The sequence below is a fragment of the Garra rufa genome, chromosome 14 (assembly GCF_049309525.1).
Source record: "Garra rufa chromosome 14, GarRuf1.0, whole genome shotgun sequence".
Lineage (NCBI taxonomy): Eukaryota > Metazoa > Chordata > Actinopteri > Cypriniformes > Cyprinidae > Garra > Garra rufa.
In genome coordinates, this window is record NC_133374.1 from 41,804,390 (window position 1) to 41,831,902 (window position 27,513).

Here is a 27,513-nt window from a genome sequence, read left to right on the forward strand (position 1 = left end):
TTCACTTTGAAATGGTTTAATTAAGAATGAAGCTCAACGTTTTAATCCTCAAATACAGTAAAGAAATTTAAAGAGCAAAATATAAAAAGAACACGGCGGCAATTACATCCGCGCGTCTACAAATTCAAAAACACAAGATGCTTTGGGAAGGGGAAGAGATGTTGAAGTCCTTTAAACACAATCGACCTGGAGATGCCGTCCTCCAAGTTTTGGTTCTTTGAGGCGGATGGTGGGAGGAGCCAGCGAGGACAGGCAGAGGCGGAGTTAAGACTGTGCCCCACCCCTTTCTAAAGCCCCCACCTCCGCATGCTTTTTTTAAGCCAATCAGATGAGGGCTCGTTTGGATTCGAGAGGAGACCAGCACCTCGTGCCCCTGCCTGCGCGTCACTGAAGTCTTTGAAAGATTTTATGATGATCAAAGCCAGTAGAATCCAGTATAGCCTTCCGGAATAATGCAGCCACACTGACACAGATATTAATTCTTTAGAGAACGGAAACATAAAACAAGAACAAAATGGTTACACAGAGTCCATCGTAGGAGACGGTGAAAATTTGCACATGAACATTCTGACAAAGCAATATTAGAATCAATGCAACACAAACGAGAAGAGTGCGCCTCGTGTGGATCTACTAAGATGCACGGCTCTCCGACTGTACAGCTGGACTACGTTGTGCTTTAACACGCCAATTTACACACACCATGAGGACTAGGGAGAGGACAAGCACCACATGTACAATCCAGCGTGCGTTCTTAGGTTTGCGTACGTGAATCGACTGAAATCTCGTGCCGTCGTTGGAAATCACAGCAAAGAGAAAGAGAAAAATAATTAAAAAAAGAAATATTCATAGGTGCAGTCCATCAAAAATCCGAAGAACAAAATACAAAACGATGGTAATTCAATCCTAATACTGTTTCTCGCGAACGCTATTATGAAAGTCAACTGTGGAAACGTTAGCTAGCTGCCCCGCTAAAAAAAACAAAAACGCACAAACCAAATCAGTGTCACCAATTTTCGTACGATAAAAGGGCGCGTGTAATTTAGCCTACAGCTATAAAACAAAACATTTATAATCAGTGTCCATTCCATTTAAGAGAGCAGCTCCAAAAATAAAGAAAACCTTTCGGATCGTCACCCCTGACGAAAACTACAGTACAGAGCAGGCACTAATTACAGGGAAGCAAAGGTGGACATAAAACCATTGTTAAACAGTTTTGCCATGCATTCACGAGCTGCTCGTTGGTGTGTGCAGGTGTCATGACGATCGGACGAATGATCGAGCGATCGATGTGGGCGTGGTCTTTTTGTATTGTGTTTTTTTTTTTTCTCAGCTGAATAAATATGTAAATCGCGCGATCTGAATTCGTAGGGACTCCGTTCATCTCTAACAGGTAGGAATGATGACAGGTCTTATCGCATTCCCGTTGGCATGATACGTTTTTTTTTCCGTCATCCCTGTACCTCGCCCTTCCCTCCCCGAATATCCCTCCCCATCTTTCTCTCCTCCTCCCTCCCTTCCTTCCTTCCTTCCTTCCTTCCGGAGTGCAGAGGGAGGCTGCAGTCTCTTAGTGTTTGTCTTTGGGAATTACCTCCTCCCTGGGTTTGGCACCCCCAAAGATGGCCGAGTTGGGGTTGGCCACTTGGTTAAGGGGAGCTGCCACCGTACGCGGCTTCAGCTGTAGCCTTGGTCTCTGCGCTCTTTCCTCTGCAGGGGAAAAAATAAAAATAAAAATGAGACACCAGGACTGGATCAAGAAACTTGCTTTGCTTTATTTTACAAAAACACAAATGCTGTTTTTAATGTGAGTGTGCAAGTTAAATAGTCTGTAGCCTATATAACCGATCCACACTGCTGTTATGCCAAGCAGTTTTGCTCATGTGGAGGACGTTCCATCCAACGTCTGTGAAATACAAAGCTACGTGAGCCCAACACCTGATACTTACGGTTTCGCTTTGTTTTGGTTTCTTAGCTTTTTATATTTTTTTTATTCTTGTTTTGTTCTGAATACAGTTACATTTAAATGAGGTTTCATTACAGGTCTAGTGTTTATAATGTTTATACATTATAACTTCTCACTTGATTTGGTATCATTTCTGGTCCTGTTATTACACTCTCTAAAACATTTCGCTGCTTACTAAATATGTTTTGAGAGCACTGCACGCTTGAAGAGAGTGGTTACAGACAAGGCACCAACCAATGAGAGCGATTTTGAACTTAAGAAAGTTGATTGGTCAAAAATATGTTGAGGACCAATACATAACCTCAACATATACCTACATAAACCAGTGCTTGCTCTGGCTTGTATGCACACACGGTCAAAATCTTGTTAATGCCAGACCTTTAAAAACAAATACCAGAACGCAAAAATCCAAAATCGTACACTTTCCGGAACAGGATCTGGCTCAAATTAAGCACTGATTATACCCCAAGACAACAATTTGGCTATTGGTTAACATTATGGCTGAAACAAAATTCTGTCCAATAATTGCATCTAGTTAACATTACCTAAAATGCTAAAAAAAAAAAAGCAAGTCAGAGCATGTTACCATATTTTTCTAAAATGCAAAGTTTTTGTATGTGTATGCATACAAATGAGAGAGCACAGCCTTCCAAAGCATTTGCGCTCTAGAAAGCTTCATCTTTGTGTAGTGTATGCTCTTCATTTCATAGAATTATGACAGATAAAAATACGTTTGCACATACAGTGTCTCCGGAAAGTATTCACGGCACTTCACTTTTCCACATTTTGTAATGTTACAGCCTTATTCCAAAATGTATCCAATTCATTATTTTCCTCCAAATTCTAGAAACAAGACCCCATAATGACAACGTGAAAGAAAGTTTGTTTGAAATCTTTGCAAATTTATAAAAACACACACACACACACACACACACACACGTACATAAGTATTCACAGCCTTTGCCATGACACTCAAAATTGAGCTCAGGTGCATCCCGCATCCACTGATCATCTTTTAGATGTTTCTACAACTTGATTGGAGTCCACCTGTGGAAAACTCCAACTGAGATGGACATGATTTGAAAAGGCACACGTCTACATAAGGTCTCACAGTTAACCAGTGCATTCCTCAGAAAAAACATAGGCATGAAGTCCAAGAAATTGTCTGTAGACCTCCGAGACAGGATTGTATTGAGCCACAGATCTGGGGAAGGGTACAGAAAAAAAATTCTGTAGCATTGAAGGTCACAATGAGCACAGTGGCCCCCATCATCAGTAAATGGAAGAAGTTTGAAACCACCAGGACTCTTCCTAGAGCTGGCCTCCTGGCCAAACTGAGCAATTGAGTGAGAAGGGCCTTTGTGACCAAGAAGCTGATGGTCACTCTAGTTGAGCTCCATGATCATGTGGAGATGGAAGAAATTTACACAAGGACAAACATCACAGCAACACTCCATCGATCTGGGCTTTATGGAGGTGTGGCCAAACTTAATCCTCTCCTCAGTGAAGACACATGAAAACACACTTGGAATTTGCACAAAAGCACCTAAAGGACCCTCAGACTGTGAGAAACTAGACTCTCTGGTCCGATGAACCTCAATTTCAAGCATCATTGTTTGAAGGAAACCAGGCACTGCTCATCACCTGCAGATTACCATCACAAAAGTAAAGTGTGCTGGTAGCAGCCTCATGCTATGGGGCTGTTATTCCGTGGCAGGAACTGAGAGACACGTCAGAGTTGAAGAAAAGCTCAATGCACCAAGATATTGAGATAGCCCTAATGAAAACCCAGTCCAGAGCATTCAGAACCTCAGACTGGGCAAAAGGTACACCCTTCCAACAGGACAATGAGCCTAAGCACACAGCAAGAGTGACTTACAAACAACTGTGAATGTCCTTGAGTGTCCCAGACAGAGCCTGGACTTGAACCCAATCAAACATTTCTGGAAAAACCTGAAAATGTCCATCTGCCCCCATCCAACCTGACAGAGCTTGAAAGGTGAAGAGATAAGAACGGCAGATAACTGCCAAATGATGATGAGCAAAACGTGTAGCATCATACTCAAAAAGATTTGAGGCTGTAATTGATGCCAAACGTGCTTCAACAAAGTATTGGGCAAAGGCTGTGAATACTGGGATGCACCAAAATAAAAATTCTTGGCCGAAGGCGAACAAAATTAAACACTGGGACGAAGACCGATTAACGAACATGTTTTTTTGTGTTTTTTCCCAATGTATTTTGCCAATTTTTTTCACCACCGCATAAGTTAAATAGCCAAAATGTGCTTTTTACAGTTTTGTCTTGCTTTTCACAAAAAAAAAAAAAAAAAAAAAGATAACAAAATGTATTCTGCCTTTTCACTTATTCTTTTTCGCTTTGATTTTTTTGCTATTTTCGGTCGGATAATTTCAGTTGCAGAACATTCGATCCATCCCTATTATGTACGTGTGATGTGTACAACTTCTTTTCCGTTGTCATTAAAGGGTATTGTCTGTAGAATGTTGAGGAAAATAATGAATTGAATTTATTTTGGAATAAGGCTGTAACATAAAATGTGGAAAAAGTGAAGCGCTGTGAATACTTTCTGGATGCACTGTATATAAAGGTATCTGAATAAATTCATGTGACACACCGTCAGAGGGTTCTCTGAAGTCCGTCGAGCCTCCGCGAGGAGGTCCATCTCTGAAGCGCCCCATGCCCATGCCTCCGCCTCCGCCTCCACCTCCACCTCCGGCCCCCCTTCTGTCACCAGGGCGACCGCCTCCTCGACTCCTCCCACCCATGAAGTCATCATCTCTAAATCCTGTGGGGGGGAACATAAAAAAGTGCGATTTAGTTAACAGGTCCATCATTCTCCCACTCCACTGCAAAGTTGTGCTAAAATACTGATCCAGGATATGTTATAGGAGGACTTGCAAAAAGAAAAAAGAAAATCTGATCCCAGATCAGTATTTATAGGCAACTTCAATTTTGGGAGAAATTCTGACTCCAGATCAGCAAGGAGACTCCGCTGATAAAATGACTGATGGCAATGAGATGACTGAGAGATCCCTGAGAGATCAATGTTCAAAAATTAACTTTAAATATAAGAAAAAGGCAAAACATAAATATGCAATATCAAGATCCCTGCTGATAAAGTCCTGTGGCTATTTTATTTTGTGTGAGTGTTTTGACTACTTCCTCAGTTTGTAAAGGTGACTGAGAAAAATATCTACATTTAATAGGGTGAATGTCACAAACATTTTGTTTCACCACAAAACTGTAATAAAAAGTGTATTTATTCCATTATTTATTTCATAATCATAATTATGCCATTATGAGCTTTGCAATGTTATTTTAACATATTTTCTTAATATATGAACAAATCCGAATTCACACGTGATTATTTGTCATTTTGAATGTATGCTGATTTTATTGACATTATTATTTAAATTAATGTAATGATCATAACATTACAGTGCATAATTGTATTATATATATTTGTGTGTATGCGTGTAACATTACCAAAAAACGCTAATGAAATACTTGTCCTAAAACCTTTCATTTTTCTTGTACCCTGTTGCTTATTAGGCTTTCATTGAGTGCATTTATTGCAATCATGTTTTCTGTTCATTTTTACAAAATGAGGAACACACCTGAATCGTCTGTGGCCATATCACACCACAGATGTGATTTTTTGCTATATTGACTATCTAGAGCTGATTATCTACAGCTAACACCCCAAGGGTTCCTGTCCTTGCCCATTTCAGATGTCGCACCTCCTCCAGATTGGTCGAAGTCGTCTCTGGAGTCGCGTCCCCCTCCTCTGGCCCCACGTGAGCCACCACGGCCTGAAAGGGACAGGGGGCTGTTTAATACGGGCAACAATTCAAAGCTGAGATCAGGGTGAAAGAAAGGCCCACCCACATAACGGCTCAACAGAACCGATCAGATCAACAGCGCTTACAGGAAGACACCAGCTGGACAGGGAAGTTTAGCCTATAGGAAAGCACTCCATTTGTTAGAGGGGAAGGAAGAGGAGCTAGAAAGGGTTTTCTATTGAGGGATGGAAAAACAGAGAAGTACAAAAATATCTGAAGATGAAGTATGTACATGAACAATGACTGTGCGAAGCCTGGCTTAAAGCCATAGTTCACTCAAAAATAAAAACAGTATCATTACTTACTCATTCTCACATTATTGAAACCTGTATGAGTTTCTTCAATTTAAAAAAAAAAAAAAAAAAAGTAATCGAACAATTGGCAGGACCATAAACTGTTAGATTACCCATATACAGTCGTGGCCAAAATTGAGAATTACAGAAATATTGGAAATTGGAAAAGTTGCTGCTTAAGTTTTTATAATAGCAATTTGTATATACTCCAGAATGTTATGAAGAGTGATCAGATGAATTGCATAGTCCTCCTTTGCCATGAAAATTAACATAATCCCAAACAAAACTTTCCACTGCATTTCATTGCTGTCATTAAAGGAGCTGCTGAGATCATTTCAGTAATCGTCTTGTTAACTCAGGTGAGAATGTTGACGAGCACAAGGCTGGAGATCATTATGTCAGGCTGATTGGGTTAGAATGGCAGACTTGACATGTTAAAAGGAGGGTGATGCTTGAAATCATTGTTTTTCCATTGTTAACCATGGTGACCTGCAAAGAAACGCGTGCAGCCATCATTGCGTTGCATAAAAATGGCTTCACAGGCAAGGATATTGTGGCTACTAAGATTGCACCTAAATCAACAATTTATAAGATCATCAAGAACTTCAAGGACAGAGGTTCAATTCTTGTTAAGAAGGCTTCAGGGCGTCCAAGAAAGTCCAGCAAGCGCCAGGATGGTCTCCTAAAGAGGATTCAGCTGCGGGATCGGAGTGCCACCAGTGCAGAGCTTGCTCAGGAATGGCAGCAGGCAGGTGTGAGCGCATCTGAACTCACATTGAGGCCAAGACTTTTGGAAGATGGCCTGGTGTCGAGAAGGGCAGCAAAGAAGCCACTTCTCTCCAAAAAAAAACAAAAACATCAGGGACAGATTGATCTTCTGCAAAAAGTATGGCGAATGGACTGCTGAGGACTGGGGCAAAGTCATATTCTCCGATGAAGCCTCTTTCCGATTGTTTGGGGCATCTGGAAAAAGGCTTGTCCGGAGAAGAAAAGGTGAGCGCTACCATCAGTCCTGTGTCATGCCAACAGTAAAGCATCCTGAGACCATTCATGTGTGGGGCTGCTTCTCATCCAAGGGAGTGGGCTCACTCACAATTTTGCCCAAAAACACAGCCATGAATAAAGAATGGTACCAAAACACCCTCCAACAGCAACTTCTTCCAACAATCCAACAACAGTTTGGTGAAGAACAATGCATTTTCCAGCACGATGGAGCACCGTGCCATAAGGCAAAAGCGATAACTAAGTGACTCGGGGACCAAAACGTTGAAATTTTGGGTCCATGGCCTGGAAACTCCCCAGATCTTAATCCCATTGAGAACTTGTGGTCAATCCTCAAGAGGCGGGTGGACAAACAAAAACCCACTAATTCTGACAAACTCCAAGAAGTGATTATGAAAGAATGGGTTGCTATCAGTCAGGATTTGGCCCAGAAGTTGATTGAGAGCATGCCCAGTCCAATTGCAGAGGTCCTGAAAAAGAAGGGCCAACACTGCGAATACTGACTCTTTGCATAAATGTCATGTAATTGTCGATAAAAGCCTTTGAAACGTATGAAGTGCTTGTAATTATATTTCAGTACATCACAGAAACAACTGAAACAAAGATCTAAAAGCAGTTTAGCAGCAAACTTTGTGAAAACTAATATTTGTGTCATTCTCAAAACTTTTGGCCACGACTGTACATGGATAAAAATGATTTTGTGGTGAAGTAAATAATACAGGAAAACAAATGTAATTTCTACTTAAATAATTGAGTTCAGGTAAGAAAAAAAGTATCAGTACTCCATTTAAGCTTGTAGAATTTAAAATTTGAATTTATAAGTATATTTTACTTGGAATTGTTTGTTATTTTTACAAAGATTAAGTAAACAATCCTGTTCCCATCATGCACTTAGGCATGAATAATTAAGGTTAAATGTTTTTGAGATGCATTTACACTGTTTTATGGTTGCTTTTGTTGTTAGGTTAAGTAACTTGCTGTTTTGCAACATCTAGAGTTCATTTTCTACTCAAAACGACCCATTCACACTCAAAAACTATTCACTGATTTTTACCGTCATTGTGTACCACGTGCCAAGTATTGAGGTCTTTGTGTACACTTGGTTAGTAACTACATTGGGTCAACATATAACCTTAAAACCTTAAATGAACCAAATGCTTTAAAGGCATTTTTTTCAGTGCTATGATGTTTGAGCAAAGTTTACAAACCGTGCCTGAGTGAATTGTACTTGAGGACTGCAGAGCAAACTTAAAATAATTAAGTAGAAATTACTCAAATATACTCATTTCCTTTGCTAATTTTACTTAAATTAGTTAAGTAGATTTTACTTAATTCCATACTTATTTTACTTTAAAAAATAAAATGTGCGTGCAAAAATTTGACAAATAAAAATCTTCAGTGTACAACCAAAAATATCTTGTGTGTTCAGCAGAAGAAACAAACACATACAGGTCTGGAAGATCTTGTGGGTGAGTAAATTGCAGAATTCTCATTTTTGTGTAAACCATCGCTTTAAGAAGTGCTCGGTTCGTGTAGTATGAGCAATGGATTAAATATAGCTATATGCAATATAAGCAAGCAGAACAGTTCAGAAAAAGACGCAGAAGACACAAAGAGCACAAAGTAATATTGAGCATTGCTTAGGGGTTGGCGGTACGATCACAATTGGGTTATGGCACAAAGAAATACAGTAAAAACTTTATATTAAACATTTGGTACCGTAATTTTGGGGAAATACAGTTATTTATTTATTTATTTTTTTTTACAAATTATCAATTTGTATCTAATAACAGTTTGAACCAACTAATTAAATATTTTACAAATGAGTTACCACAACATGTATTTTCTCTAAAATAAGATACAAATACTCAAATTAATGTCTAATAATTGCTTGAACAAACAACCTCAAAACAGGACATTAACATTATAACTTGAAAAGTGTGAAAGAAAGAGCCATGTATGTTATAAGATACTAGAGATGTAACGATATTATCAATATGGTGATATAAAACGATAAGTCTTCCAGGCAAAAGAGTAGTTTTTAAAATATATTTAAACTTCTATATTTATTTGTTCTAGCATAAAAGGTCTTTAATGTCCATTAAAGTGGGCCATTACGCTTCCACACAGTTTGTGTCAAATGAACTAAAACCAAAATCCCTTCAAGTCTGTTTGACTGCACAAAGTGAAGCACACACATTGTTCAGGCGATCAACTCATGATCTTGTGTTTTTTTTTTGTGCCTTAGAATTAATGAATGAATTAATTATTTTCCATATCAAGTACAAGACAAAATTATGGAATCACTCAGGAATTATCAACCAAAAAACACAATTAGTATTTTGTTGCTCCTCTTCTGGCATTTATGACAGCCTGAATTCTTTAGGGCATGGACTTCACTAATGAAAAACAATTTTCTTCAACAAGCTGGTTCCAGCTTTCTTGAATAGCGGTTGACAGATCAGCTTTGCAAGATGGAGCCTTGTCATGGCCAGTTTTTTCAATTTCCACCATATATTTTCAATCAGATTGAGATCTGGACTGTGTGCCGGCCATGTCATTGAGTTAAAGTGCCTTTCCTGAAGAAAAGCTTTAACACTCTTTGCTCTGTGGCAAGGTCCATTATCATACTAAGACCATCTCCAAACTTTTTTCTATTGATAGAACGAGAAAAGTGTCCAAAGTTTCAGTGTAAACCTGTGAATTGACTGTTGAGGTAAGGATTGCCATTCCTCTGGTCTTTTACCTGACATGCAACCCCATATTATAAATGAGTTGGAAAATTAGATTGTTTTCTTCAGGCAGTCATCTTTGTACATTTCATTAGAACGGCACAAGACAAAAGTTCCACCATCATCTCCTTGTCCATTGCAGACTTGGGATTCATCACTGAATATCACTTTCATCCAATCATCCACACTCCATGCCTTCTCTTTATGCCTTTCCACTGTAATCTTGTTTTATTTTGTATTTAAGTGTTAACGCTGGTTTTCATTTGAAGTAAATCTCATTTCATTCAGCCGGTTTGTTACAATTCTGTCACACACATCAACTCCTGTTTCCACCAATTTGTTCTTCATTTCTTTTGTTGTGCATTTTCTATTTTCAAAGCAAATTGTTCATATTTGCACCAAATTTTAGAAACAGCTGAGTGGGAAAAAACTTTTTTTTGCCACACTCCACAATGGATTTCCATCTTGAAAGAATTGTATAATCCTTTCCATCATTTCAACTGACAGCTTTCTTATTGGGGACATGTTTCCTTACAATTAGCCATGTTCAACAGCTCATTAAGGTCTGTAATCACTCTCTTTTAACTGCTGACTAATTAGCTTTTTAGACATGTTTAGATATGTTTCACAAATAAAAATTACCTCAACATTAAATGATTCCATAATGTTTTCCTCTACTTGAAACGGAAAATAATTTTCCATTAATTCAACTATTTTAATTTCATTTGTTTGAGGTATGTTTTACTTAACCAGAGTGTTGAATAATTAAACAAAAAAAAAAAAATGGGTTTATTTGTTATAAAGTAAAAAAATTGGGGTGAACAAGTGTAGTGATTCCATAATTTTTGCCAGGGGTTGTATAGTATTGTGAGATTTTGATATTGTTACATCCCTATAAGATACATAATATACACACACCACCAAATGAACTGAAGTTGCTTAGCAATTGTGAACATTTAAAGTTAAAGGAGTAGTTCACTTTCAGATCAAATATTCACAGATAATTGTGTCATGCAAGATGTTCATGTCTCTCTTTCTTCAGTCGTAAGGAAATCATGTTTTTAAGGAAAACACTTAAGGATCTCTCTCCATATAATGGACTTCTATGGTGGCCCCGAGTTTGCACTTCCGAAATGCAACTTCAAATGGCTCTAAACGATCACAGCCGAGGAAAGTAGGGTCTTATCTAGCAAAAAAAAAATACTATTTATATATTTAACCTCAAATGCTCGTCTTGTTTAGCTCTGTGTGTACTCTGTTTAGAGCAGGGGACCCCAAACTAAGGCCCGGGGGCCGAATGCGGCCCGCCTCCACATTTGGACCGGCCCTCTGAACAATGCCAGAGACATATTTTGAAAATGTAATTTTAATATGTTTTACTTTTATCATGTCGGTATTTGATAATAAAGGTTGGCTTTCAAACTAAAATTTCCCTTAGTTATTAACATAGCCTAATTATTTGTTAAATTCACCAACAGAATGGTACATTCAACATAATTCGTCATCATGATCAAACAGGTGATGCGCAAGCCAGCTAGAAAAGAGCGATGACAAAATGACTCAATAGCATTTGAGGTGAAACTAGCACTGCTTGTGGGACAGGTGCAAAAGCAAGAACTCACTCATCTCCCAGTTACCCAAAGTTTTTCTCGGTTGGTTGTGCATCTTTTTCTTCCACACTTTTTTTTCTTCAACTCAACTTTCTGTTAACATGCTTGGATGCAGCACTCTGTGAACAGCCAGCTTCTTTGGCAATGAATGTTTGTGCTTACCCTCCTTGTGAAGGGTGTCAATGGTTGTCTTCTGGACAACTGTCAGATCAGCAGTCTTCCCCCATGATTGTGTAGCCTAGTGAACCAAACTGAGACACCATTTTGACGGCTCAGGAAACCTTTGCAGGTGTTTTGAGTTGATTAGCTGATTGGCATGTCACCATATTCTAATTTGTTGAGATAGCGAATTGGTGGGGTTTTGTTAAATGTGAGCCAAATCATCACAATTAAAAGAACCAAAGACTTAAACTACTTCACTCTGTGCGCATTCAATTTATTTAATATGCAAGTTTTACAATTTGAGTTGAATTACTGAAATAAATGAACTTTTCCATGACATTCTAATTTACTGAGAAGCATCTGTATATCTTTTGAAAAGAAATGATCATTTGTCTGTCTGGTGCATAAAAAAATAAAAATAAACTATTCTAGCATTAAAAGGTATAATAAATACAGGTAAAATCATAATAAAATAATAATAATAATAGTAATTATTCCAGCCCATGGAATTTTTTTTTTATAAACCGACCCGACCCCCCATTAAAGAAAAGAAAATTATGTGGCCCGCTCAGAAAAAAGTTTGGGGACCCCTGGTTTAGAGATATATAAATTGTAAATGTTTTTAGAAAATAACTGATTGTTTTGCTAGATAAGACCATTCTTCCTCGGCTGGGATCATTTAGAGTCCTTTGAAGCTGTGTTTAAACTGCATTTTGGAAGTTCAAACTTGGGGGCACCGTAGAAGTCCACTATATAGAGAGAAATCCTGAAATGTTTTCCTCAAAGAACAATTTCTTTACGACTGAAGAAAGAAAGACAGTAACATCTTGGATGACAAGGGGGTGAGTACATTATCTGTACATTTTTGTTTTGAAAGTGAACTAAACGTTTAAAATGAAAGAGGTGGACTAAATGATTAGCATTAGAGAAGAGTCTGTTGTTTTCACCTGAAGACTAAATCTGTCTTATTGAATTAGAAAAAAATATGACTCAAAACCCACAACTGGAGTTTGAGTCTGGAACTAAATGAACTCTTAATTTAACATCTGACTGTATTAAATGCAAGCAATTACTTCAGGAAATGTAATGTTAAAATGAACCAAAAACTTCAGTAAACTATTAATAGGCTACTAATCTTAAAATAAATAAAATATATATATATATATATAATTTTTTTCAGGTTTTCTAAAGAAATATATATAAATATTTCTTTAGAAAACCTGATACTGATATTCACACAGTAACAATCTCTACTGATTAACGATTATAACGGAAATACAATCGGACCACCCATCCCTAGCATTGCTCATTTCCAACAATAAAAACACTGCAATATTTGAAAGGAAACAACTTACAGCACAAGCAAAACATCAACAGACAAACAGACCAAAATGCAAGCATACAGCACTAATCGAAATAGAAACATAAAAAGACTGTTCTAATGAATGACAGTCATATTTTTATATGTTGGCACACACACAGTACCTCTGTCGTCTTTCCGGAAGCCAAAGCCTCCGGCACCACGTTCTTGCCTTCGGCCCTCTGCGATATCCACCCTCAAAGATCGGTCCCCTAGCAGCTGTGGAACAACTTCATACTTAGAAACACGCAGTATATCAGACAGTACACTACTGTTCAAAAGTGTGTTCATTTTAAAGTCTCTTATGTTCACAAAGGCAGCATTTTTTGACTGAAAAACAACACAAAAAAAAAAACAGTGGGAAATATTATAATTTAAAATTACACTTCCATTTAAATATACTTAAAATTCCTAAAAATTCTATACTTAAAAGTCTTTAGCATCGCATGTTCCTTCAGATTTGGTTCTAAAGAAACATTTATCATCAATGCTGGAAACAGTTTGTTTCAAGTTTTGTGGGATTATTTGTTTTGATGCTTTGAAAAGAAAGTTCTAAAAAAAACCTTTTGGAACAGTTTTGTAACAATTTAAAAAACTTAACTGTCATCCTTACTAAAAAAATCTTAAGTACCCCTGAAAAATTGAACTGCAGGGTATATTTTTTTCTATGTCAGGTAGCAAACTGTTAAACAGCTGTCAAGCTTTTCTATTGCACATGTATTATGCTTTATGAATCTATCACTTTTATCAGCTAAAAATGCATGCATTGGTGCATTCCTAGTCAAAATGTCAACAATTAAGATATCTCTGCCTTAAAAAACAAAAAATATATGAATGAAGTGTAATTAAGTGACTTACAGCACCATCGTATGTCAAAGCCTCTTTTAGAGATTCCAAGTCGTCAAACTCTACATAACAGAAACCTGAAGCATGAAAACAAACATAAAATCATCACTTAGTAGATGCTTTTATTCACATTCACTTTCAGTACATTAGACCAAAATTTTAACAGCATGTCTTGGGCCACGTTCTACCCATTAAGCAACAGAAAGATAACTATCCACACGTTTTGAGGTATGCTTCATGTTTGCAGATCAAAGTTCAATACAAAGTTTTGGACCCCTAAAACCCAGTAAGAATAATAAGAAAACAGTGTTTCTCATTAATCATGTATTGCATTTAGGGTTGTAACGGTATGAGATTGTCATGGTATGATAATCATCTCAGAAAATATCATGGTTTTACAGTTTCACGGTATATATATTAAACAATAATTCATCATGATCAATAAATTCATCTTTTTAAAACTGGTAGATACAGTATCTCACAAAAGTGAGTACACCCCTCACATTTCAGCAACCATTTTAGTATATCTTCTCAAGGGGCAATAGTATAGAAATGAAACTTGGATATATTTTAGAGTAGTGTGCAGCTTGTATAGCAGTATAGATGTGCTGTCCTCTGAAAATAACTCAACATACAACCATTATTGTCAAAATAGCTGGCAACAAAAGTGAGTACACCCTAAGTGATAACAGCAGTATGTTGTTTAACCATGCAAAAGCCACATGTCCTAGTCATCATGTTTGTTTTGTCTGTTTGTCAGGACCATACAAAGTTGTGTATCTTGTATTAGAGCAGTTAAAATTAGGCGCTTTAAGTACAATTCTTTCATACTGACCACTGGATGTTCAACATGGCATCTCATGGCAAATATTTGAGAATTAGAATTGCTGCTCTCCACAAAGATGGCCAAGGCTATTAGAGGTTCAGTAACACCCTGAAACAGAGTTACACTACAGTGATCAGGGTCATACAGAGGTTTTCCAAGATGTGTTCCATTCGGAACAGGCCTCGCAAGGGTGGATCAACGAAGTTCAGCACTCGTTCTGTGTGTCAGATGCAGAACCTGGCTTCAGAAAACAGATGCATGAGTGCTGCCAGCTTTGCTTTAAAGGTTGCAGAAGTAGAAGGTCAGCTTGTCAGTGCTCAGACTGTGCAATTAATCGAAATTCGGTTTCGATTTCTGCTTCAAACGATCATGAAAATGCAGTAATCAAGAATAAAGCGATTATTGCGCCCCATTCCACCCCCTTTCCAGTGGTGCGCTTTCGCTCCTCCATAAAAGCCTAATTTCACATGCATATCAGCAAAATCATGTAACGTGGCTTTCATAAAACAGGACGTGCTTGATTTATTAATGTTTCTTTGATGTTGTGTTTTTAATAGAGCGTTAAGAAAACTTGCGCTGTTCGGTCTACACGGAGAACATGGACAGTTGTTGTAAAGTTATCTCTTAGCTCAAGGTGTGCACCAAATACACGGTCAAATACATGCAAAAATATTTCAAAATGAGGCGCTTGGTGATTATTCATGTAAACTCTTGTCAGTTATGTCTTAAATGATCATAAACAGTTGAGAATGAAAATACGTGTGTAACAGTATAATGGTACCTTGTGGTTAAAGCGGCAACACATAATATACCCAATATAAATAAAACAAAAATACAAAAGAGAAAAATCCCTCACTGCTCGAATGAAGGACGTTTGTAGTTTTAATAAGAAACGAAGCATGTTTAACTATTACAGTGAAGATGCGGTTTTATTTTACATTCAAATAATTACCTTTAATTTCTGTGTTAGACTACTTTAGACTTGCATAAAAGTATTCAGTGTTTTTTTTTAGGGCCGGGGCTCGATTAAAAAAATTAATCTAATTAATTAGAGGCTTTGTAATTAATTAATCGAAATTAATCGCATTTTAATCGCATATAAATATTTGACCTGAGAACAGTGAAAAGTACGTTTTTTTATATGGATTTTTAGTATACCATTGAATAATGACTGAATACATAAGCTTAAGCAACAAAATATTGTTTATTTTTGTTCAACCAAGTGCAACAGACCAGTGCAATATTGCCAATATTGTAGCAATAGGCTCGATGTGCTACAGTGATATGCGAATTCCTTGTTGCATAGCTTGCACACAACCATGCTCTTATCGACGCTTCCATCCATTCGTTTTTTATAACAAAATTTCCCATCCACTGGGCCAACCAAAGCGGTCCCATCAGCTTTTTTGTCCATGTTCACCGTGGTTTGTTTTGCTGCGTCCCAATTCGCCTACTTATACTATGCCCTATAAGTATGTACTCTTTTTGAGAAGAAAAGTACATACTTTTGAGTTTGTAGCAGAATAGTAGGCAAGCTTTGGGACATATACTTCGTCATAACTGCTTCTTTAAGGGACGCTCTGTTGCTTAGTTACCTGAATCCTGTCACTGTTTAAACTGCCCTGTCAATCATCACAGTTAACATTATCTACATTTCGTTTAATTTAATTTCCTACCGTATTAGAGAGAAATTAAGAGGCACGTTCTTTAACGAGTCTTTCATGCCGAGAACTCTGCTCTTGTGTTTGCTTAATTATGCATTTAAACGTTAATGACCAAACCTATCATTATAAATGTTGCTGCACATGGAATATAACACGGATAACATTTAAAAAATATTTTTTATCAGGTTACACACTGATTATTTATCACTCAAACCCCTTTCTCTACCTGTCCGTTGGTCGCGCATATCCTCCATGTTTGTAGTTTAACACTTTTTATGCGTGTTTGTAGTTCTAATCGAATCCTCGTTCACGGCGCAGTGTGTTGTGGGCAATATTAGCCGTTAGAGTGTGCATTGATCGTTAAGTAGTAGACCATCCGGGAATCTTTGGAATACTTTTTTAAACATACTACGATTTGGGACATATACTATTTAGGACGGACGCAGCTTGTCTGAACAACGCTAGTTGGTGCTCCAGTATAATCGGTCCGCCGAATCTCATCCAGTGAGAAACGTTCCGCGGTGCAAAACTAAGTGCGATTAAAATGCGTTAAATTTTAACGCGTTATTTTTGTGTAATTAATTAATCTAAATTAACGCGTTAAAGTCCCGGCCCTAGTTTTTTTTAAAGCACTGTTTTTTTATTTGTATCTTTTTTCTCTCAATGTATTGCTATCTTTAAATTAATCACTATATAAAGTTTTGGACCCTGTCATAATAGTTTAAATAATCGTGATTATGATTTTGACCAAAATAATTAAGCAGTCCTAGCTCAGACCATACGCCGCACACTGCAACAAGTCGGTTTGCATTGGCGTCGTCACAAAAGGAAGCCTCATCTGAAGCTGGCTCACAAGAAAGAACTCCACAAGAAACAGTTTGCTGAAGACAACCTGTTCAAGAGCATGAATTACTGGAACCATGTCCTGTGGTCTGATGAGACTATGAGATAAACTTGTTTGTCCCAGATGGTGTCCAGCATGTGTGGCGATGCCCTGGTGAAGAGAACCAAGGAAATTGTGTCTTGCCTACAGTAAAGCATGGTGGTGGTAGCATCATGGTCTGGGGCTGCATGAGTGCTGCAGTTCATTGAGGGAAACATGGATTCTATTATGTACTGTACATTCTGAAGCAGAACATGATGCCTTCCCTCCAGAAACTAGGCCGAATAGCAGTTTTCCAACATAATGATCCCAAACACACCACCAATATGATCGCTGCCTTGTTGAGGAAGCTGAAGGTGTTAAGAGTGGTCAAGTGTGTCTCCAGACCTGAACCCTATTAAGCACCTGTGGGGCATCCTGAAGCGGGAGGTGGAGAAGCACCATGTGTCTAACGTCCAGCAGCTCCGTGAGGAGTAGAAGAAAAAAAACCCCAGCAACAATCTGTGCAGCTCTGGTGAATTCTAGGGGTGGGAATCTTCAGGCACTTCACGATCCGATCCGATTCCGATTCTGGGAGTCACGATCCGATTCTAAAACGATTCTTGATCTACATTTTTTCCCCAATTAATTCTTCTGCTGTACAAATACAACTTTACAATTTTAAAAACATGTAAAATTGCAGTTTATGCGCTTTTTGTTTATAGTTGAAATCTCTGTAAAAGTAGGTTTGTCAATTTTCACTGGTTTCAAGATTCAATTTAATTTAATTACTGTTTTCATTATTAACTAAATATCATGATGCTCACATTCTTAGTTTTCAGTAGTACTGCACATGGCTACATTTTCATATGTTTTATATCAAATTTATTTTGTGCCAATTTTACTTTATTTTTTTAAACTATATAAGCAAGGTACTTTTTAAAACAATTACTTATTTTAAATAAGTGTTCTTTAGGTATCTGAAAGTTTACAGACAGTTTTTCTTTTTTCCGCAGCATTACTGCTGTTTTATTATTACTGATGAGATCATAGACAGGCAGCTTTAACAAACTAATGCACAGCACACGAACGGTGACTTTTTTTTTTAAACCAGGCATGCTTAGTGCTAAAACCAGTAATACCAAAAATAATTATATCTTTAGATTATTTAGAAACCAATAAAATCAGAGACGAAATCATATTTTAATATTTCCTCTTTTCCCTGTTTATTATTATTTTAAAAAATTATAGACATTTTATATAGGCTATTTTTTCAGTGGACTTTCACATTTTGAATTGTTGAGAAATTATGATAATATACAGTTAGGATGTTTTTTGTTTTTCATTTGATTTAGTCGAGTAAGTTGTGCATCAAACACAATATGATTTTCAGCAATCAGGATCTGGCAGCAACAACGCGTTTTTCCACTTGGGCGAGCGCTTCGAGGACAGCTTACCCCACGAATGAAATCATGCGCATGACAGAAAAACAGAGAATGCGCATCAATTCTGAGGAGTCGAGGAAGATGCGGAGAATCTGCTTGCCCGGAAGATTCTCTCTCAAATAAGGGATCAACTTATAAGCATGTTTATATTAATTAACACGTGAACGCAGTCTCTCTGACAGCCTGGGTATGTGGAGCATTAGCAGCTTATGGACGGAACGCCATTGATGCACAGATCTATTTCGATATATCAGATGTTTTGTCCTGCTCTGAAAACATAACTGACTGTATGTACAGTTTCGTTTAAAACTATTTGAAAACGCAAGTGCATTTAACCGCATCTGCAATCGAGCTTTATGACGAACAAACACAAAGCGCACGCGAAAGTCTGTCAGTGCATCTAATAGTACTGCATTCCAGACGGCAGAAATGAAAGCATAACTTAAGTAAAACACGGCGGGTGGAAGCACACAATGTCAAGCAGTGCGCACGAGTCTCACAGTGCAAATGCTGTGCAATGAAGCCGGCAGCGTCTCTAGCGCGCACACGTGCCATATGCGGGAAAAAAAAAAACAAGCTCAGAATCGATTCTGAAATATTAGGAATCGATTCAGAATCGTTGAAGAGAGAATCGCGATGCATCGGAAAATCGATTTTTTTCTCCCACCCCTAATCAATTCCATGCCCAGGATGATTAAGGCAATGCCAGACAACAATGGTGCCAACACAACATATTGATACTTTGGATAAGTTCACTTAGGGTGTACTTACTTTCGTTGCCAGCTATTTTGACAATAATGGCTGTATGTTGAGTAATTTTCAGGGGACAGTTAATCTATACTGCTATACAAGCTGCACACTGACTACTCTAAAATATATCCAAGTTTCATTTCTATAGCATTGTCCCTTAAGATATATGATATAATGATAGAAGATATAATGGTTGCTGAAATGTGAGGGTGTACTCACTTTTGTGAGATACTGTATGCAAATGTTTACGGTATGATAACCGTGCATGTTCAAACCGCAAAAGACCGCCTTACCGGTATATCGTTACAACCCTAATTGCGTTTCAAAGAGCAGCCCACCTTTGAACTTGTCTGTCTCTTTGTCTCGAACTAGTCGAACACTCCTGATGCTGAGGTCTTTGAAAATGGCATCTATGTCTCCTTGCACTGTGTTGAAGGGCAGATTGCCGACGTATGCAGTGTAGGGCGGCTCTGTGGGAAGATCCTTCTGCTTTCGGGGTCCGCCTGAGCCGCCGCCGCCTCGGGGTCTGCATTCGAAAAAACAAACAACCTGATCAGCTCCACACCTTCCAGAAATAACCAGATGCAGGTAAATTAATCTAGACTCGTGATTCCAGCCAACCTCAAACACTGCAAATAAAAGATGCACACAGACTAATAATGGCCGTAAAGAGCACTCGACTGATTAACACAAGCATGTCTGTCCTTAAAATCTAACATGCATCTCATCAACGAATTACTCCCACTTCTGATGGTTTTGCATCATGCTTAACATTTTGAAACAGCTGACAAACACAAGAACAGGCATTGAGTCGAGAGTCGAGGACGAACAGCAGTAATGGTCTGACATACTAGGTGTTTTCCCTCATGAGTATCTGAATCAGACATGTGCTATATTAAGTGAGCTCACAATCATCTGTGGTACAAAAATCTTGCTTCAGATATACACTTCTTTTAGATGTAGCAAAAAACAGCTGTTGATTAGTAGGAGTCAAGACATCTTTACATCAATAACAAATAAATTTTTCCAATAAGAGGTGATTTTTTTTTTTTTTTTTTTTTTTACCTTAACAGGCATCTACCCTTATTTATTAGATGGACGCATCAAATTTTGTCTGGAAGTTACACTTAATCATTTTATTACAATTCTAAGACACTACAGGCTAATCAAACTAAATCAAAATCAACAAGTAGCAGCACATAAACTGCATTTTTAGGTGCATTATTGCTGCTCGGAGATGAAATAATGCTTTTACACTGCAATTAAAAATGAATAAAGAGATTAATGTTGAGAAAAACATTTAATGAAACACTACAAAACTGAAACTGACAGAATATGGCAGCAAGTCATTTTCTTAATGAGCATGTCATTGAATTATTCACTCAACCAATTTATTCAAAAACACAATCATTATGCAAAGCAATTCAGCTGTGCTTTTGCTTGGAATTATTCTCATTGGTAGGGCTGCACGATTTGGAGAAAAAAATCTAATTGCGATTTTTCTGATCAAAATTGCGATTTACTACCATTTCATAAAAGAGCTACAGGTTTGATATGGTGGTTTTAACAGCACCAAAGAAAGACCAAGCATAATCACAAAGTATGCTACACCGTGCTACTGTTTATTTGTTTATTGTTGCCATTTTTTAAATAAAGTTGTCATTTGTCATGACAACTTAAGAAAATAACTACAGTATCTTAAATAAAATTAAATTAAAAATTATATATAAAATCTTAAACTTTTAGGAATCCAAACATACTGTAAACAATTTTACATCAGTAAAACACTGATGATAACCTACATTTGTTAGTTTTTTTAAATAAAACATTATTAAACAAATTTTATTAAAATTACTATTAAACTTCAAAAAGTTAGGAGCATCAAAAAAAAATTAGGAGCACCCAATTTCTTTTTAGTAATGCACTGATCTTTATTCTTCATGGCTGATTCCAATTGCCAGGCAAATCAAATGGGCTGCTTCTGAAAGCCTCAGAATCAATTTTTTTTTAAAATACAGTATAAATAACAAAAAAAGACAATAAATGCAGCCATATTCAAAGTAGACTACTCTTTCAATATTCAAAGTGCAAATAGAGACAGATTTTTTTTTTAAGTATGATACAGAGTTATAGACAACTACACAACTTATTAGGCAGCCCACATTCTAATAACAGCCTAGATATTTTATCTAGCCTATTTTGCGTGCATTGGGGAGTCGCTCTCTAAACGTGGGGTATTAAAATTGCTTTTAAATGCGCGTAGCCTATGGGTTATACTTTTGGTTTCGTTTTAAGGATCGCGCGAAACTTTCGGCAGTGCATAGCATGCACTCTGCAATACAAGAGATTACTTTAACAAACCATTTCAAAGTCAGAGGACACCAACAGGATTTTGAAAAGCGTGTCCCCAGTGGAAAATACTCCCCTTCGTGAGTGGAACTCGGCCGCTGAGTTATCATCTGATGTGAATGAATGCCGGAACCTTTTTACTGTCCACAATCAAAAATCGTCATACCACACACCCCTAATTGCAATGCAGTTTGTGCAAATCCGGAACAGAGGTTTCAGAAAAAAAACGTCCGGTTCCTAGTTCAGCGGTGCGCATTGTCAGTGACAGGAAGACGGCTAATATCTCAAATCTTCATTGAAGGTAACAATAAAGATTAAGTTTAAATGGTTATGTAATGTTGGAGAGAACGGCGGACGCATCAGCTCACAGCAGTCTGTGCAGTAGTTAGGTTAGTGAAAGTTTTGTAAAGAAATGAAACTAAGTCGCACCACAACAATTTCTCGCACAAATGCTCCCAAATATAATTTGAGGTTGTGCAGATTAAATTTTGGGAGCATAAACGGTGGCAATTTTAATTCCTGTACAGTTCTTTTTAGGCAAAAGTTCAGCGCTGCTGTCATTTTCTCCCTTCATACTCCTGCCGTATTTATGTTTCATTCTCTGCTCTGAGCCACCTGGTTCACCTGTTCGCCCGTTCTAATCAATAGCATTATAGCACCTACTTGGGAGGCGGGTATAAAGATAGTAAGCCCCCATCTGTTTGGTCAAATGAGGACAACCTATGCATGCAACGCACAAATGTTTGGCACATAAATTAAATGTCAATTATCGCAACTCTCTGCGATACTGATATCGCGTATACTAATATCGTGATAATTTTTCGATATATCGTGCAGCCCTGGTCCATATTAATTTCTGACCCTGATGTATTTTTTTTTTTTACCCCAATTATAATGGCAAATGCAAAGGAAGCCAATTCAATACTTAAGGCAAGTATAAAGCAATCAGTGCTGAATGAGGAATAAAAAAATTAAAAAAAACACCAGTCATTGTCAAAATACTTTACTTGAGAATGACAAGCAACAAGAATCACTTAGATTTCCTGATCTTGCAATACTTGCAGTACTGCAAATCCATGCCATAAAGAGAAGTGCATATGTGACCCTGGACCACAAAACCAGTCATAAGGTTAAATTTTACAAAACTGAGATGTATACATCATATGAAAGCTCAATAAATAAGCTTTCTATTGATGTATGGTTTGTTAGGATAGGACAATATTTGGCCGAGATACATCTATTTGAAAATCTGGAATCTGAGGGTGCAAAAAAAAAAAATCAAAATGCTGAGAAAATCACCTTTAAAGTTCTTCAAATTAAGTTCTTAGCAATGCATATTACTAATCAAAAATTACATTTTTATATATTTATAGTAGGAATTTTACAAAAAAATCTTCATGGAACATGATCTTTACTTAATTTCCTAATGATTTTTGGCATAAAAGAAAAACCAATAATTTTGACCCATACAATGTATTTTTGGCTATTGCTACAAATAAATCCCAGCGACTTAAGACTGGTTTTGTGCTCCAGGGTCACATATGTCCACTTGGACCCTGATGCAGCACTACACTTTTCCATGTCAAAGAACAATGAGCGATGGCATGGGTTTTTGCATATACAACCTCTAAGATCAAATCTGTGTGCACTCATGTATTATAAATAAGGCCTCTAAAGCTAAAAGTGAGCATTATCTGTTGACAGCTCTGTCTGTTTTATTCTGAAACTGTCATGAGGGTTGATATCACTTCTGTTAGTCTACACACTGGACATTTACCATCTGATGCCAATATTCTTAAAAATCACCAAATGTCATATTGGCCCACATATTGGTCTATCACCGGTAGCTAAAAGTGCAAAATGCAATAGCCGCAAAGTGCCTTGGACAGAAATATAGTACAAAGCATCTTCTTAATTTATCTTCAGTCTGTAATAGATTAAATACCATGCAACGCAAATCTGAGAGCTTCTGCTGGGATCCGATATACTAGAGACATTCCTCTGGTGTCAGATGGAGGCCTGAGACCAGCAAATAGCATGACTTCTCTGTTGCACTTTGGCTTTGCATGTCTGGTGTTTTCAGACCTGTGCTGTCCACAGCAAATGACACATGACTGCTGCTGCCTACTCAGAGTTACAGCACAGAAACATTCATCACCAACACCAAAAACCCACGTGACATCAAAACCCTTTAAGTACTGTGGTGGGAGCGACCAGATGGAAAAAACCATGGAACAAAGATACATAGATGATACTTGTAACATTGTATAGAGTGTTTTCACAACACAGCGCTGAGTGTAAACAAAGCCACTGAACCGAATGAAACTCGGATATATTGCTGCTGAAAATGGTCAATTATTGTCATGTTTTGGGCTGTAATAATTGGTACAACTGGTAAAACATTTATACTACTATAGACTGCCAAAAAGTAAACCAAATTAAGGAGAAGAGTGTAAAAAACTAAAGAACAAAAGGCGTTTGTGGTTGGCCAAACTGAACCAGGATTTTCAGGGCAAGAATCTTGACAACATTTGCATTTGTTCTGATCATTTCCGGTCAGGTAGGTGAAATATTAGGCTAATATCTTTATTAACACCATCTTTACCAACTATTAACTACAGTTTATCAAAATATTGCAGCCTTTCCTGCTTAGTAAGTCCTTCTCTATATGATTTAGCAGTTTTTTTTTCCATGGTTTAGACAGCGGAAATTAACAGAACAATGTATTCAGTAGTACATTAACTGTGCAATCTATGCTGTTGTTTATATCTGAGTATCGCCAATATGGCCACGCATCCAGGTATCTGACCAAATCGTAAGTGTAAACCCTTTATAGTAGGGATGCACCAAATGTTCAAAAAGAGGCGCGCACTAACGCAGCAAACATGTGGGCAGTGTGGAAGCATTTACAACTGTCCAAGAAAGATGCAAAAATCATTACAAGCACCGACAGCGAGAGACATTTTAGTGTCGCATCACATGTCTTCCATGAGAAGAGAAAGGGCTGGCTGTTGCTGGTTCCTGTATGATGACTGAAATCACCAAATAGCCTTAAACCATTAGTAAATAAACTACAGAACTTTGTTGTCTAATACACGGATGAATTGTATTTATTCCAAAGTCCAAAGCGCAGGAAAATCTGCGTGATGAGAATCATTCCTAAATCTGCTGCTGTCAGCAAAAAGTAGTACTGAGGACTTCTTGTGGGTTCCCGCCAAAATAAAAGTCTACATTCGTAAATGTCAGTATTGCGATTTTACTGTTGTTCTATAAAATAAAATAAAAAAGACAAATATAATGATAATCATTACAACAGCTCTATTAATACATTTATTATAACATTCTCCTTTGCTCAGCAAGGCTGCATTTATTTGTACATTAAAAAAAACACATGCCTGATTCAAGAAGGGGTCTTAAAAATGGCCAAAGAATATTATTTTACTAACTTATTAATTTTAAGTTAAATTGTGCTTTGTTGGTATGCTATAACGTCTACTAGACTGTAAAAATGTTGTGTTAAATAAATATTTTTAAATAGTTGTTTTGTAATTGATTTTTTTTCTTTGAAAAGCAAGACCAAACTGTAAAAAGCAAATATTGGCTATTTATTATATGCAATGGTGGAAAAAAAAAAAAAAAGGCAAAATACAAAAACACGAAAAACCGTGTTCTGTAATCAGCCTTCAGCCCAGTGTGTAATTTTGTTCAGCTTCGGCCAAGAATTTGTTTCGGTGCATCCCTACTCCAACGATCATCTGATTGCGCAGTACAATTTAGTCAAAGTTGCCCAATACCTCCTCCAAAACTCAACAGCTGTGCCAATTAATAGTGCACGATACATATGTTTCTCGATTCTTTTATGTCAAAAGAACAGCATTTATTTAAAAAGAAAAATCTTATGTAACATCATAAATGTCTTTACAGTCAGCTTTGATTAATCTAACGCATCCCTACGGAATAAAACTACCACTTTCTTTTAAAAATATTTTGCAGAACTCAGTCTTTTGAGTAGTAGTGCATCACAATTTTTACTAAGATTTACTTTTACTCAGCAAAATGCTTTTGTAACAGCATACGCTCAGTCAAAAGCTTAAAGTCAGTAAGATTTCCTTTATTTTGGGGGAAAATAATAAAGAAATGAATACTTTTATTCAGCAAAGATGCTTTAAATTGATCAAAAGTGAGAGTAAAGACATTTGTAATATTACAAAAGCTTTCCATTTGAGCTAAATGCCATTCTTTATACACTCTATACTCCAAAGAAACCTGAAAAAAAAAAAACTTAGCATATTAGACTGATTTCTAAAGGGTCATGTGACACTAAAGACACTGGAGTAATGATGCTGAAAATTCTGCTTCGATCACTGGAATAAATTACAATTTATAATACCAAAATAGACACCTTATTTTAAACAATATTTCTGTTTCTACTGTATTTTGTTGAAATGAATGCAAAAATGTGTGAGCCTCAAGAGCTCAAAAACACTCATTTCAAACTTTTGAACAGTATTATGTGCACATTTGTTCTCATTTCTCATTAGCAATTATGCAGCAAGGTCAGGGACGCCTAAAGTACAAATCAGAACTCACTTTGCCAAGTTTTCATACATCAAACAAGCACTTACTTTCTGTTCTATATTCAATCACTGATAAATGCCACGCATGTCTGTGAGAGGCAGCGGGCACGTATGCAAATAAAGCCATCTGAAACATGTGCATATACCGGATATGGTCGATCTGATGATGGGAAAACATAATAAACCTCGTTTATCAGAGTAGATATGGACCTATGCTACTGATGCAAAAACAGTGACCAGAGGCTAAAAATTATGTCACATGGACGTGATTATTCCCATGTAACGTTACATGGCATCCCGATGGACTCCAAAGAATATCACCGTGCACGTCCAAAAAGGTGGAAGTGCTAACTTACGATATTTTTGTGGAATGAGAACAATTCCAGTTATAAACAACAATGCAGCGGGTTAAAAAACAACAGGGGGATATAGATGGGAGTCAAAGGCCCAGTACAGACCGTGCTAAAACACGCCGACACGCTATCGCCCTGATCATTCAGACCAATTATGACACCAAAAACCATATTCAATGGAGATAAACGAGCAGGAATGTTTTACATAACATCTACGGGCACTGAAATGCTGAGTCGGTCGTGAGACATGAAGCCCATGTGGGCTGAGTTTCGTGCCCGGCCTTCATTCATCATAGCGGGAGCGCGCCGCTGCTGCGTGGCCTACACCCGCTCGATCTCCTGCAAACCCGCGGTCACAGGCACAGAGCCGCCGCCTCCCGTCATATACGCGCAGATGTACGCTTCAACGCTCCTCTCATTCGGGCTTTCTTACCCTCTTCCCCCGCCAAAACTCCCGTAAGCCCGATCCCGGTCATCGTAGTTATCGTAATCCGCCATTGACGAAGATGCTGTCCAGAGAAAGCAGCAGTCTGACGCTGAAGGACCCCAAAATATACGGCTGCGAGCTTTAGCTGTCCTCTGCGTGCCTGAGACGTGCCGTTTGTGGGTTTCTAAAATACATTCGAGTCATGATAGCTTAAATAGGTTTAAAATGTCTAAATATAACCTGTGGGTACGCATTTTGGAGTCTGTGTCCAATTACACAATTTTTATGTCAATAATGGAGGATTTTTTTAATCGGGCAACAGCGAGTAGAGTCGAGATGCGATTTAATGTGTTAGTACTGTTAGTACCTTAGTACAGTACCAGCGAATTCTTTTGGAGGAACGCATTGGTGGGGATTTATTTTGATTCAGTCAG

General features: G+C 37.5%; 1 protein-coding gene across 3 annotated transcripts; it reads right to left on the minus strand.

Moving 5' to 3' along the window:
* On the minus strand, window positions 1–27,220 carry eif4h (eukaryotic translation initiation factor 4h). Of its 3 annotated transcripts, none has more exons than XM_073817852.1 (8): window positions 27,086–27,220; window positions 19,712–19,899; window positions 13,839–13,903; window positions 13,106–13,199; window positions 5,720–5,791; window positions 4,594–4,764; window positions 1,589–1,704; window positions 1–481 (listed from the first exon to the last, which is right to left on the minus strand). In XM_073817852.1, exons 1-8 carry the CDS (start codon window positions 27,148–27,150, stop codon window positions 476–478), a joined length of 777 nt encoding a protein of 258 aa, XP_073673953.1. In that variant the 5' UTR covers window positions 27,151–27,220; the 3' UTR covers window positions 1–475. The 3 variants fall into 3 exon arrangements, with proteins under 3 accessions (XP_073673953.1, XP_073673952.1, XP_073673954.1); XM_073817851.1 differs by having other exon boundaries at window positions 5,702–5,791; XM_073817853.1 differs by lacking the exon at window positions 5,720–5,791.
* Window positions 27,221–27,513: the final 293 nt, after the last annotated feature.

Excerpts from the sequence above, each read along its gene's own strand:
- eif4h (XM_073817851.1), bottom strand. The coding sequence starts at position 27,150 with ATGGCGGATTACGATAACTACGATGACCGGGATCGGGCTTACGGGAGT. Across the intron at positions 13,200-13,838 it reads CTTTGACATACGATGGTGCT|CTGCTAGGGGACCGATCTTT; the intron begins GTAAGTCACTTA and ends GTTGTTCCACAG. Across the intron at positions 5,792-13,105 it reads CTTCCGGAAAGACGACAGAG|GCCGTGGTGGCTCACGTGGG; the intron begins GTACTGTGTGTG and ends TGTCCCTTTCAG.